Source organism: Poecilia reticulata, chromosome 9, assembly GCF_904066995.2.
Source record: "Poecilia reticulata chromosome 9, P_reticulata-male-v2, whole genome shotgun sequence".
In the NCBI taxonomy this organism is placed as follows: Eukaryota; Metazoa; Chordata; class Actinopteri; order Cyprinodontiformes; family Poeciliidae; genus Poecilia; species Poecilia reticulata.
Window position 1 is genome coordinate 27,095,479 of NC_088838.1, and position 15,161 is coordinate 27,110,639.

Sequence of the window (15,161 nt, forward strand, 5' to 3'; positions counted from 1 at the left end):
TTCTTATATCTTAAGAATTTATTTCAAAACCTTACCAACTTCTAAGCTAACAGAATAGAATGACAACTTCAAAATAAACTGGCATGAAACAACATGCATAACTGTATGTTTTCACAATCTCATACAGTGTTTACTTTTAGATCAATTTAACTTTTTGTAAAGGTTTGTTGACTAAATGAAAAAAAAGGGAACAAAGGAGACAACAGCTAAATTCAAAAAACAAATAAGTAGGGCAGTTTAAAAGTAAAATATAGATGGTTTATCTAACAAATTATCAGCAAAAATAGTTCTTTTTCCTGCCTGAATTAAAAATGCATAGTGTTTGTCTGTCTGTCTCAGGCTGTGTAAAAAGATTGATCAACAGTTTTTGTAAAAGAAATGAGAAAACAATAACTCTGGGACTGTAGATTAAATTTGATGCCATCTTTGCCTTTTCCTGCCTTTTGTCTTTCAAACAAAGACTGGACTAATATATTATATGGAAGGTCTTATCCAGTGAATATTTGATCAGAGCTTTTTGAAAAAAAAAAAAAACTTAACGGTTATCTTGAAACTCTGAATTTTATCCGAAATATAATTTCACAGCTTTATTCATAATCATGTTCATCATAAAATGAATATATCTTATCCCTAAATGGATGACCTTATCTCTTTGATTTTCATGGTTTTTATTCATTTTTATTTCATACTGGTGTTAAATTCTGGTCTTTACAAGTTCTTTCAGAAAGTGACTGAGAAATTCAAGGTCAAGGACAAAAAGACAGCTATGACTGTCAGTTGTGATATATGGTCAAAAATGTTCAATATTACAGGGTCTTTTTGTAGATTTAATTGAAAATACATGAAATGATGGGGATGGAAGGAGAAAAGGTGTGCAACGTTTTAAACTCTCATTGCTAGAATCAAGTGTAAGTTGATGATTAATGGACTGAGGGTCACTATGTCACTGTGACATCAGCATAGCTGTAAGCGTCCTTTATTTAGGAACAGGCCTTTTCTTTGAAAGGTATCTTTGTTCTAGTTGTGTGAGTGTGTATATATAATAGCCTAAGTCATGATATTTTCTTAATAGCTGGCTAAAGATAGACACAAGTAATTTTCCTCAAGTTTAAGTCAAACCTCAAGTGTTTGAGATGCAAGTCCAAGTGTGGGCTCAAGTCTGATAGAAATAAATGATTTCTCATCTAGTCTGCAATGTTTTACATGAAGTCATGTACTGTTTACAATTGCTTTTTAATCTCGACATTTAATTCAACTTGCAAAGAACAATTTTGAGCAGCTATAACTTATTCTGAAAATTGTGAATTGCTAGTTATGTAAATGCACATTTGTGTTCAATGAAAAGTAATGGAGATTAACAAGCGTCCAGTTTCAAATCAAACCATTTGATCAGGAGAACACTTATATGACGTGTTAGTTGGAGAAACATGTGGCCATAATTATAAAGCCACAGCAAAGATAAACAGATTGTTTTGAAGGTTTAATGGCCCGAGGTCTGTGAACATCCTTGGCTAATAAATCAAGGACATCTTGTCACAGTAAAATACGTGCAGCAGTGCATCATCTGTAAGAGTTGCAGTCTGTAGCTAATATACCAACCTGCTTTCACTCCTGATTATCAGGTGATTATTGTTAATGAGGCTCGAGTCCTAGACTACGATTCTGTCACAACCTAGGATTTAAGTCCAACTTGAGTCAAAACCCAAAACTTGGTAATCTCTCCTGTTGAAAGAATTGTAGTTTCACACGGCATGTCAAAAAAATGATGAAAAATAGTCTCTAGCTAATTCTGGGACAATAACTTTATAATTAATGTCATTTCTCTCTGTCAAATGAAAGTTAAAGGAAAATAAATCAAAACATAGTTGTCTCTGTGTGTATACAATACCTGGGAAAGTGTATGTGGACTGTAGGTAGAAATTGCCATTATGTTACCATTAGTGTTGAATTAGCCAGACATTATTTTAAACCCTGACTAAGAAATTAGCTAATAACTGTTCCAGGGGTAAAAGATATAAAAAGAAAAATCTGATTAACTCTACTTTTTAATTTGAATACACAAAAGTAAAATTTTGAAATGCATCAGGTGGAGAAATGTTTGTTTACCTCCATAAATAATGAACACACACTGGTACAGATATTGGATTAATTAAGTAGAAAAGCTCATAGTAAAAACATTTTGGGGTATTTTAGTCCCTAATTATCGGAGAGTGAAGCATCATTGACGTCTACTATAAGTTTGACTATTATAGTTTTCACCATGATAGAAGGTAAATAAAGAAATTAGATTAACTTCACAACCATCATCACTTAACTTTGCAAAGTGATGATTACCATTCCTCATGTTTTCCCAATAATGTTTAAAAGTAATTTTTAAAATAAAGTGGCTGATGCGTTATGGAAGGAGTGATAAAAAATATCTTCTCTCGTCAGGCCTTACGTTTAATTTGTATTTCTGCTGTACAAATCAATGGATAAAAGACATGAAATGAAGGATAAACAGAAATGAAAGCCAGATGATGGAAAGGGATGAGAGAGGGGTATGTTGACAAGGAAAAGAAAGCCCGATAAAGAGTCCCAGGGCAACAGAGCTAAAAGATGCAAGCTAAACTGAGGAGAAATGTGAAAAAGCCTGATACTGATAAAGACTCAGGAAACCGGGGGGGAAGGCAAGGAGGGAGGAGACTGTCAAAAGTGTAATAATCCTTCTCTGATCGGAGAATCAGATTACTTGCACTAGATTCCTGTAATTAACTGTTGAACATTAATCAGATTGGACTAATCAGATTAGAGCTGTAAACAGATTAATGAAGGATTACAAGGGCATGCTGTGCTAAGAAGTCATTTTTTTCATATGATGAGGTAAATGTCTGTCAAGCTTCCATCAAGCTATCTTACCTTTTAAAAAGGAAGGAACCAGAGGACATAAAGGGCAATGTTTGTCTGTGTTTAGTCAGTAAGTTGTATTTTTGTAATCCACAGTCCTAAAAATTCCTATTGACAAATTAGTAATAAAATAAAATTGTGATTAAAATAAAAAGGAATCATTTTCTTACCATATTCTTTCGATGTAATCAAAGATTTATAACCCATATTTTTCTTTGACACAAGCACAGAGGAGTTGAAATCTCATCTTACAAAGGAATTTAGAAATATTGAATTCCATTTCCATCCAGTCTTAAACCTATAGCTCACAATTTCTCCATGTTTGACAACAGGAAAAAATACAACGTGTCTCCTGTGGAAACGGAAGAAAATTGGTTTTGTTCTTGCAAGCCGGTAGCCATGTTAACGTAACATTTAAGTGATCCTTAACCTTTTAAATAAAGTCCTATCACAGCAGCACGAAGCAGTGGTGGCATTTTGTTCAAGTGGAAATCAATAGTCTGCAATTAGATGCTGTCAATGGAGAATGTGCCACACTACAACACAATGTAGCATTACAGAGATATTTATTTTGCAAGTAACCTGTGAGAGTGTTGGTGCAAATGAAGTTTCTGAGCACATCTCACTCCATTTGCATCACATCCAGAAATGTACTTATACGCTGAACATCCTCAGGAAGAAGTGAACTGACATTTGCTTCATTTCTGCTCTTTTTGATAAATGTTTAAAATTCTGCTTACTCATTTGTAGTTATTCACATTTAGAGTTGCATTCAGCTTGTTAGCTTATAAACTAAAAAAGTTTATTTTAAAATAATTCTACAATTTTGCTAAGAGAACTGGATAAATAATTATAATAAAATACTATAATAATGTAATAAATTCAAGGTATAAACAACATGGACACCTGGGTCTCGACAAATGTGACCATAGGTGTAATGATTTTTTGCAATGTCAGCTTGTATTTAGGTTCTCTCAATTATCTGGAAATTTGTCGTTTTAATAAGATTGAACTTCATTTTACATTTTGTGTGTAATAAACAAAAACAAAGCAGTACATCATTGTGAAATGGAAGAATAAATGACACAAGGTCATTAGTTTGAAAATTGTTTATTATAAGATACATAATTCTACAAATAAAAATCTAAAAGTGTCTCATTCATTGGTATTTTTAGTCAGTTATGTTGGAGATGGAATTGTTCTCGCTCGCGTTGCCCTTTTTCTTCTTTACCATATTTATGGTAAAAAATCTTGTTGCTCTCTCTGCATCTTTAGTACCTCAAATGTTCTATGTACTTTCCTTACTGCTAATAGCTTGTGTGCATGTTTTTTGTTTCTTTTTTTATTTGAAGAGCAAACGTCTAATGACTGATTTAAAACCCGATGTTAACCTTTTTGGTCAGGCATGCTAGGTTGATGACACAATTATCTTTTTACCACTTTCAATTTGAGCTAATAAAATACCTTCAGCGGATGTTCTCTTCTGTGGGCTCCTTCACTTTTTGGTTCAGATTTTGTCCTCTTTTTCTTCCACTCCTTCACTGTCCTATCCACCTTTATCCATTTCTTTTTGCACAGCCACTCAACATTTATCTCCATTAAGTCTTGTCTTGTCCTTCTGCCTTACTTGCTCTCAGTACTCGTATTCCCTTTCCTACCCACTCTTCTAGTTCTTTGTCCTTAAGCCCTTCCTCACTCCTTGTCTCTCCCTGTCATGTTCAGTCTTGCTTTTTCCATCTTTTATTTTCCTGCCCTTTCTCTCCCCTTTACTTTTCAATGTCTGCCTCTATTTTTACTCTTCCTCCCATTTAAACTTAACTTCTGGAGATCATCAATATTGCAGAATAATTTCTTCCTTTGCAAATAATCTTTTTGTCCTGTATGCTACAAAGCATACTGCTTTGTTTCTCCTCTAAGTCGGTTGAAGCAGGAAGTCTTTCAGCTCTATAAGCAGCTTTTATAAGTTGGTCGACTAGCTGTGGATCACTGAAGGATAGAATTGAACGATAGCAAGGACCAGTGGATTTATCAATGGACCAAATTCACACTTAATAGAGTGCTGGTTGAAAGATGTTTCTTCAGATTTCTATTATCATTAACAACTACGATTGGTGACAATCTATAGAGTTTGATGCGCTAAATCCTTTCAAAGTGGTGCCGGTCACGTCATCAAGATAACGTTCTTCATGCTTTGAGAAAAATCATTTCATTTTAATATAAGGTTTACAATTCGTCCTAGTGTTTAGAAGAAGTGTTGGTCAAAGGTTTGTGTTTTGTTAGACCCAAAAATTTGGAAATCTGGAAAACCTTTATTTGGAAACTCCCCAAAATGATTCAAAGCGCCCAGCATCCGGCTCACTGGAGTCAGAGGATGTCTGTAAGCCACCAATAGTTCTGCACATCCTGCACCGTGCTCCTCTGTTTCTGCATGTGCTGCTCGACTTCCTCTCTGAGAGCCCTTTCCTTTATTTGTTCCAGCTTCTCCCTCAGTTGTAGGATGACCATTTGAAATTGCTCTTCACACTTCTCTGCTTGTACAGATTGTACCAGTTGCACACAAAAAGACCTTATGTCTGGAGTTTCATTAATCACAGCGACAGAATTCAAACTGTTTTCAAAGTTCTCATTCCAACGTCATATTATTTCCCTACTGGATGTTTCATATTAATTTTACACATCAGAAATGTCACAGAACCTTGCAGAGGTTGGAATACTCCCTGATTGTGTCATATTAACCCCTTAGATGCCCAAATTTATATCTAATTGCACATTGATTATGTATAGAACGTTTAATCTTACCGTGTTGATTATTTTATAGATATTGCTGTTGCTCAAACAAGACTAAACTGAGTAAAACAGTTTTTTTTTGGTTTGGTGTTGTCTGACCTTTGTTCTACATGTTTTCTGTGTCCCCTACATCACTTGCTGCTAACCATAAATGGGTTCCTATTATTATTATTATTATTATTATTATTATTATTATTATTTTCCAACAGTGACTTTGTTCTTGTCACAAGAGCGATCTGTGAGGGTGATTTCTTGCATACATAAATTTAAATATATTTGCATGACACAAAAAACTTTTGCTTTTCTTCCACTTCAGTCATATGCATCACTATTAATATACAAAAATGAATACGGGTAGTGAAAACACTGAAAAACAACTGTTTTATGAAATCACTTGGAAATAACATCCTCAACTGATAAATAAAATGGTTACGTTATCTGTGGAAAGAAAAGAAGAACATTAAATTCATCTTCTTTATTTCAACAAAGTTTTATGTTTGAACTTCTGTGAATCTGTTTCAACCATTCAGGAAATGACATAGAAACTTTTAAATATGATTTCCAGATGCCTGCCTTTGTTTACATCCTGTCTCTTTCCTCCATATGCTTAAAAAGAGACTCACAGAGTCGGCCGACGTTGGCCAATGATTTGTTTTAAATCAAGGAAATATCTGTAGCAGTGGCACGGCATCTTTTCTGTTCGTTAGGCACTCCTTTTGAAAAAATATCATTCTACAGACCAAAGGGAAATAGCTGGGAGGGTTTAAAGACAAGCTGAGGACAGTGAAGCCATATATAAAGATGTAAAGAGAAATATAAGAAAAAACTCTTTTTGATATAATGCGAAAAGCGAGAATACTGGATCCAACCCAGCATGTTGGAAGAGCTGTGATGGGGGTTAGGAACAGAGGAGCAAAGTGTTGGTCAGAGCATAGCTTGGGAGATGTGAATTCTTTGACCCAGTGACAAGGACATAAATCAAAACCTGGTGTAAATGCGTGTGGCAGTATTGGGAATTTTGAAACATAGGGTAGGCAAAATCCAATAGGTAACTCTTAGACAAAAAACGAAAACAGAATCAATCACTGTAAGAAAACCTTTTTTTTCAGAAGACCATTATTCAGAAATCTAATTTAAGTTTGAAAACCTGAGATATCCTCAAACCGCTGAGCTCTGATTTACTCAAACAGTGATGCAAAAAAATGATCATTCCAATGATTTCCAATGGTGGTTGATTTTTAAACCAGCTAACGTGTAAATAAATACAAATATGTTTAAGTTCTCCTTGTACCGAGAGATTAGTTACTTTTTTGCACACTTAGTTCTGTGCATTCTGTCTGACAAATATGTAAAATATTTCAGGTGAGGCTCAAAATAATCAATTAGTCGCGTTTCTCCGAGCTGGAGGATACAGATGAAACGGTGTTTTCTTTCAGATGTAGGAAATCGAACAGCACTTGGAAAGGAACCAGAAGAAGAAGTGGAGGAATCATATCAAGAACTCATTGAAACTCCTTAGTCAGCATCTCCACATTAACCAGCTGTTGAGTTGCTCAAGAGCCCATGGTAGTCTCCACCAGTTTGTTCTTTTATCTTTCCATTACTGCATTGGGTGCTGAAGTAGACATTAAATACATCCATATTAATATCTGGCAGAAGACCCACAGCTTTGTCAAATAATGGTAACCACTCTGATAATATTGCTGCTTCACACCTTTATTTCCATAACTAGTTATGGAAGAGTACTCTTCCACAACAGCTGTGCTTATCTTTATTTAGAGTCTGCTTAAAAATCATAAGTGGAAGATTAAAAAGAGACACAACTTTCATTTTTTTGCAACAAGAGATAAGATGTGTGGAATGTAAACAATATGTTAAGACTTTATATTTTAATTTACAGTTCATTTTTTAAAATTTAAATTATGTTTTCAGCACAAAATCAACAAGTGCTGGTTTACTCATACGGATTTCAAACTCAAACTTTCTTTCACTTTAAGTGGAGGAGTGTGCAGTCCCTTGTTTCTTCATTTTATTTTGCACCTCCAATAGTTTATCTGTAATGTTATGTCCACCAAATCTGAAATCTTTTAAATTCTGGTATATCTTTTTATTAAATTTCCAACATGCACCTATTTTAAATTCATTTGTGGCTCCATCAGACAACATCAGTCACCTTTTTCATTACATGCGTTTTTGATATTACTCTGGAGGAACTAAAGCCCAACTCAGTGGGTGTGAAACAAAGACAGTGCACATTTGAAATATTAGGTTTCCCCTTTTAATGCTGAAAAAAATACAATTAGCACCTGAAAGAAAAGTCTGGGCAGAATTATAGCAAGCCAGACAATGGAAGAATGAGAACCCACCAAAATAAACTCATGATGAATGCACTGCTCAGAAATAGAAACCTCATCCCTCTTTCATCTCATCTCTTCTCACTAGTTTTTCCTTTCTTTCCTTCTGTCTTTTTTTCTCTTTCTTTGTTCCATGATTAAAAAAAAACATCTCTGTCTTGTTGTTTCTCTCTTCAACTCTCCCCTTCTCTCAGATAGACTGCCATCTTTGAAACCAATAGTGTTCATACTTCACCAAAACATCATCTGTGATGGATTTACTTTCTAGACTGTCACAGCACGCAAAACCAAACTGCTGCTTTGAACTTTCCTTGTCAAATACTTTTCAAATCTGAACATTTTAAGTGTAGATCAACACTTTCTTGTTTGTTTGTTTGTTTTTTGGTTGGTTGTTGCCCTCTTTCTCATGCTTAGAATACCTTTGCTTGATAAGGAGAATTTGAAGGGGATAGAACAAAAAAAATTACAAAAATGTTTAGGGTTCCATCCATCCATTTTCTTACACCCTTGTCCCTTAGTGGGGTCGGGAGGGTTGCTGGTGCCTATCTTCAGCTAAACTCAAATTTCAAAACATTCATAATTCATGAGTACAAAATCGTCAAACAAGTTAATGTCATTTACATCTTTGTTCAAGTCTGGCATTTATATTGGTCAGTCTGAATACTAACTCACCGATTTCAATATATCTGTAACCTGAGATTTTTCTACCTTACAGAATTTGTTTGTGAGCTTGTAATGTATCGTTCCAGAGACATTTCATTACATTCCTCTTTACAGAATGCTGATTTTACACACTTGAATCAGACGCATCGAGACCATATGACAAAGCAACCCTTAATGTGTGCATATGTGTTTATCACTTTAATAAAATGTCATATTAATGACTTTAATATGATCTAATATCTTACCAACACAATATCAAGCAACACTGATGCTGTTATCACATCTTGGTATCTTTCCTCCCGACAAGACCCATCTGGCTTTGCTCTTGCTGTCTTTCTTTCTTTCTTTCTTTCTTTCTCTTCCTGTCCTGCACGCTTCAGTGTGTTTTGATTACTGGCCGTGTGTGAGCGTGTCTGCACTTGGAAATAGAGCAGGATGGGCATTTTTTTGGGGGGAAAGAAGGATCACAGATGGGCCTTGTCAAAACTCTGTACATCTGGCTTTATTCCTGTCCAATTTCACCCTCACACACAAACACACACACACACACACACACACGCGCACACACGCGCAGTCACTCTCTCACACACACTTTTAGGTTTATGTTCAGTAAACTTTCTTGATTGTGAGCAGCCTTCCAAAGGAACACATATGTGCGCTTTCAGACTTTTAAATGTCTAGCAGACGCATTTTTATGCATGCATGTTCAGGAGGACTGGAGTGCTCAGAAATCCACTTGGACACACACAGTCAGTGAGTCTGTGTGTGCAGCAGGGCACAGCGGGTATGGACTCCTGTTGTGTTTTGTGGTTGCCAAAGTAATGATGCCAGAGAAACTGGACTTTGCCAGTTTTAATTGTAGCCAAAGACATACCATTGTAAGGATGATGGAGTGCCAACTCTGACTTGTAACACAGCGCCCCCTATTGAGCCAGTGGCTGTAGTTACTGGGAACATTTCAGTTTCCTTCAATGTAGATTATTATTAAACAGAGTTAAAAAGTAGCACTTGTTTTTATGAATTAACACGTTCACCTTGCATTTGTGAAATGCAATCAATAGTCATAGTAAAAGTTCCTTTGATTTTTTTTTCTTTTCAGACAAAAATAGCTGAAAATGAATAAACATTAAGAAAACATTAATAAATGAAAACGATGTCTAGTATTTCATTGTGTTTTAGACTCTATCCAAGGGTCAAGTTGTGCCTGCATGAAAAAGCTCTGCATGTGTGTGTCAGGTGCTCAAGGTCTCTGTTCAGGACTCTGACATATGCTTCCGAGGATTCCTGTGGATATAGAAACATCCATGCAGACACCTCAAGGACACCCATAATGATGGAAAATGAATGAGGGAAGAAAACACAGAGCTTGCAAAACCTAATGTGCTGATGGGTTGTGACCACATGATCTATGGTCGGTGATTATTTTAAGCCTCACATGGAAATTCTTCAGCCTCCAGGGATAATGTTCTCTTCAACCAAAAGTAGCAGCAGGTATGTGTCTGTATACAAGGACTTCAAAAAGATATGCAAAACTAGTCTCCAAAGTTTTGGAAGCATTGAGCTGCTATGTTTCCAAAGAATAAAATAAAGTCATATCCCATGATAACATGCAAAGTATATTTTATGGAAATCTTTCATGTATAGAATAGAATGGGAAAAAAATTTAAATATCCTTGGTCCGTTGGTGGGGATTTCAGGAGTACCAGCAGCAAAGTGACAGGCAAGTGGAAGCATGCAGATTCACACAATGGTAAAAATATAAAAACAAAAACAGTAGACTATACAGTAAGACCAAATTTACAGTATAAGAAAAAATCTGTACAGTTTAGATTTAAAGAACGAATGGGATGACTTAAGATTTTTCACATTATGCATTTATATTTGAGCATAAAAGCAGATTATTTTCAAGAAATGAAAGAACTTTGCAAGTAACAGCAGGAATGCAAACCTACCAAGTTTCAACTTGTTTGTAAAAGTGCTGGTTTTCTGCTGGGAAGAAGAATCCATGATGATGCTCCTCTTTGCACGTAGGATGCAACAGTCTGTCACTAGAAGATCCCTCCTGTTCTGCAGCACCTTCATGCATGTTCGGAGTCAGGAGGAGGTGTCCCTCACTACCTGAAGGTGCATCGCAGGACCTCTCTTAGAGGGACATTACTTGACATGGTGGGAGTTTCACTCCCAGATGGGAAAGTAAACGGATGTTTAGGAAAGCAATAAGTAACTTGGAATACCACAGGCAAATGGCAACCATGAACAGATCAAGAGGCAAGCAGCAACATCCAAAGATCAGCAATAACTAAGACATGTTGTGAGAAATCAGCTCAATGGGAAGAACAAGGTCCAGGCAATCAACAGCCTGCCTAGTTAGCAATCAGACATCCTGCTGGGATAATTAGGTGCCCAAATGAGGAAATTCAGACAACAGAAAAAAAACAGGAAAATATTGGGAAGATGGCCCAAAGGGATGAAGTGCTCAGTGAATGTGTCATATTTGGAAGCTGGAATAGAGGAACAATCCTTGAAGGAAAATCTTGAAACCAATGTATTCTTTTCCCGCCAAAATGTTGGCAGGCAACGGAAACATGGAACACAAATTAGCTGATAGATTGTACAGGAACATCTGTAGATCTCAGGTCAACGTGCCAAAGAATCACCATACAAGGATCTTATCTCAGCTTAGATCATGTTGGACTTCAAAATACAAACCGACAAAATGTTAATGGCCAACCAACTACACATTGTGATTATTGATAACCAGATAGAAGCTGCGGTGATTGATTTGTCCATGCTACACGATGGAAAGATCAGGAACAAAGGAAGATGAAAAAATGGCCCAATACCAAGTGAGCAAGATTTGAGTTGGGACTCTGGTCAGGCCATGCCATACTTCTAGTCAGAACAAGAATTAAGATTATTTAAAAGCTTAGTCTGACAGGGCTACAGATAATAATGGGGTTATCTGCGTTTTTTAAGTTTTTTGTATCATGACAAATGTGTGTAATTTTAATACTTGAAAAATTATGCTGTTAGATTTTTTCAAATGTTTTCTCACATTACAAGAACTCTTTAGTAACTGTTTAACTGAAACTTTTAACTTTTCAGCTCCTTATGCTGTACTGTTTTTTTTTCTTATGCTGTGCAGTTTTTTTTTTCTTCTTGCCAGTCATCTTAAAGTTCAGTCAAAAGTTTTATTCATGCGCTGCTTCAAGCCCATTTACTAAGACTGTGGACTGGAGTGTAATTTTTGGTGAGTCATGTGCAGCCACCTCGTACAAAATAGAAATGCCAAAACCACCACCAGTTATCCAAATTGACATCTTTGAGCAAATTTTCACAGACATTTTACCATCTTTTTCTCTCTCTCACCCTGTACTTGTCTCCTAGTTCCTCTGGGTCTGTCGTCTTTCCCCTATTCTGTTACTTGCTTGCAGTCTGACGTTCCTTCTGCTTGTCTCCTCAACTTTAAACTTATCCCTCCGTGCCCAGGCACCGTAACCAAAAAACCTGCTTACTCATTTTTACACAGAGGTAGCGGTTTATTCCGCTGCTCTTGTTTTTTGTGAAGTCGCCTCAGTATGAATTGCCCCAGACAGCGCTACTCTGTCCCACCCTCATTATATTTTCACACTCTGCTTCCCAAGGACACATAAAAATACAGTCATGCAATTTCCCTCACAAACTTCTCATTTTGCATGTGCATTTTCTTTGTTTCACTACAATTGGAGTAGAAACTTCATTTCTGTTCATTATTTAAGAAGATAATAGATTTACAATGTTAAATAAGTGTTGAAAACATTTAAATCTCTTTTTACAGTATGTTGAATTATTATAAATGGCAGGCGTGCAGCCATTCATTTTAATACAACTTCCTACATTTACATCACCTAATTTTTTTCTTCTGTGTTTAATCACCTGTGTTTGATGTAGCTGTATGAAGTGGTTTGGAGCTGTGACAGCTGACAGACACAGGTGTAGATAAATCACAGTACTGCAGCACAATCATGTAACCTATTCTTTGTCATCGGTTTAGTATTATTATAATAGTTGCCCATAAACCATTTAGAAAATAGTTTGCTTTTAGCATTTTAAAGAACAGTAATAAAGCTCATTGCACCTTTCATTCAGTTTTTCACACCTACATTTTCTCTTTTGTAGCATTGAGTAACTCTGTAGAGCTAAAGGATTTACTTGTTTTGTCAATTTTTTTTATCTATAAATATGCAGAGCAGTCGACATTTTTAACATTACAAGGGAGAAACGGACCTTGACGTGTCCGTTTGACCCAGACACTTCCATGCCTTAATGCCATGTTTAAAAATGCATCACCTTAATAATATAAAGATAATTCTATACATTTGGGTTTGGCAATTAGGCGCCAACTTTACAGTTACATGTTTATGCTGCTCAAAGTGTGAGAGTCTGACGCAAATCTGACAATATGTCTTCTAGCATTGGCATTGAAATAGGAGACGAATCCTGGAGTGGTGAAGAGGTTGCAGACAGAGAGAAGTAGCAGCGGGACTAAAGGACAAAGGGAACGTACAGATTAAATAGGCAACAAAAATTGATAAAGCACATCTGTGAAGATCACATGTGAAACTGCGGCACAGCTGGAGTTGCCTGAACTAGCTTGAAGGCACCTCAATTTTATACTACAGGAGAAGAATCCCATTCTCCTTTTGTGGAGTAAAGCTGCCATGGCTGTGCTAAACAGACACTCAGTCTGGTGTTTGCCAAGCTGTCAATAATGCAAAGAAAAACAGATACAACTACAATTGTTTTTTGCACTCAAAACAGTCGCTTTTGTATTGGTGATTAATTTTGCAGTACTAGTGAATATACTTTGATGGAAACATATCCTAAAAATTGCATTTAATTCCTTTTTTCAACATGATTGAAATGGAAAAAAGACAAAGAATACACATTGAAATGTACAAAAATCAGATTTCAGTAAAATGAAAAATACAAACAGGCAATATGTCATTTATATATATATATGCTCATAGAATTGGTGTTAAAACTTGTGATGCTTTAATGCAAGCTGTGAGGTTTAGTCGATACCTCATGGACACAACTGTGAGCTTGTTTGTATCAAAATGTCTCTGTGATGGAAAAAGTGTTAAAGACGCTCCATGCATTATGGCCTTTGTGTGTGTCAGTGAGTGGAGGTGCTTGTGTGAAAGAAGCTGATATATGTGTGCATGTGTTTATGTCGGAGTGTGAATAAACTAAAAATTCATTGCAATGGTCATTAAGGATGGATTTATGCAATGTCAATTTTATGTGAATAAATTATTTTCTGCTCTGCTGAACAAAGAACACACAAAGCCAGGTTCCACCAACAACTTTAAGTATAATAATGGTCAAATTATTGTTTGACCTTTTGATGCTGTTCCGCTCTTCTGTTTTTTTAACTTTCGTCCTCTGTCAATTTTTCTCTTCAGTGTCTGACAGCTCGTTAGGAGCAGCAGGGGGTGGACCGGGCGCAGGGCCGGACTTTTCCCAGCCTCGTTTCTTCTCTTCCCTCCCGACCTATCTCCCAGTCCAATGCCAGCTAAGCGGCACTGACTCTGCCTTCTTTCTGCGGGAAGCTAATCAGGAGGTCATGCGAAATGGCAGTCTGTCATCGCGGACTGAGCCGTTCTTTCTTCACCAGCTGGAGCCAGGCGTTGCTCCACAGTCCCAGCCGAGTGTCAATTGCAGCTATGGAAATCTGAGCATTGAGCAAATGATCCCAACGGAGCTCCTTCAAGGTCCTCAGCCACATTTGCTGACCTCAGTCAGTCAGGTGACGACGAACTGGAGGATCAAAGGTCAAGTGGTGGTCCCTAAAGTGGGGTCAACAAGACCATGGATTCAGGTACATCCCAATTGGTTTCATCACTTCTTTGGTTTTTGCATTTGTCACAGCTCGCATTTATGAAGACAAAAGTTGTTGTTTTTTTTTAAGTTGTTTTCTTAAAAAATTCAGAACAAGTTGTACATTAATGGAGAACATAATTTTCTGAGTTCTCTCTATAAGTAATATTTGCAAATTTTAGGTACTGCATGTACTATCTAGGATTTCTTTGCTTAAAAAAAAAAAAAAAAAACTTTTGTGGTTGAATCTCAAATTGGCCAATCAGTAAACGGAAGAAACGTGAACAATGGCATCGATTTTCGGCGCCGTTTTACAATTTTAGTCTGCCTGGGATTGTAGGTCGGCAATGGCAGCAGAGGAAGTGAATGAAGCCGTTCAGTCTGTGTTATATAAATATTGAATTAACACTGCCATCTTGTTCGGCTCAACGTCGAACTGGCTCATTGCATACATCATAGCTGTTTACCCTATTACCCAATCAGTTGTATAGCTGATTGGGTAATCAATTCACCCAATCAATTAGTGATCGGGTGAAATTTAAAACTTCGATAGAGTCCATACCTCCAGCAAACAACTGTTTCTCAACAGCTGGTGGTCCAGACCCTCTG

At 36.5% G+C, this 15,161-nt stretch overlaps 1 protein-coding gene across 1 annotated transcript in view; it reads left to right on the forward strand.

The window, feature by feature from the left end:
• Nucleotides 1-15,161, forward strand: part of LOC103469947 (transmembrane protein 132B) — a 243,194-nt gene that overhangs the window by 92,683 nt on the left and 135,350 nt on the right. Inside the window, exon 4 of the mRNA XM_008418032.3 lies at nucleotides 14,138-14,553. Within this exon, the coding sequence (XP_008416254.2) occupies nucleotides 14,138-14,553 (416 nt within the window). The remainder of the gene's footprint in view (nucleotides 1-14,137; nucleotides 14,554-15,161) is intronic.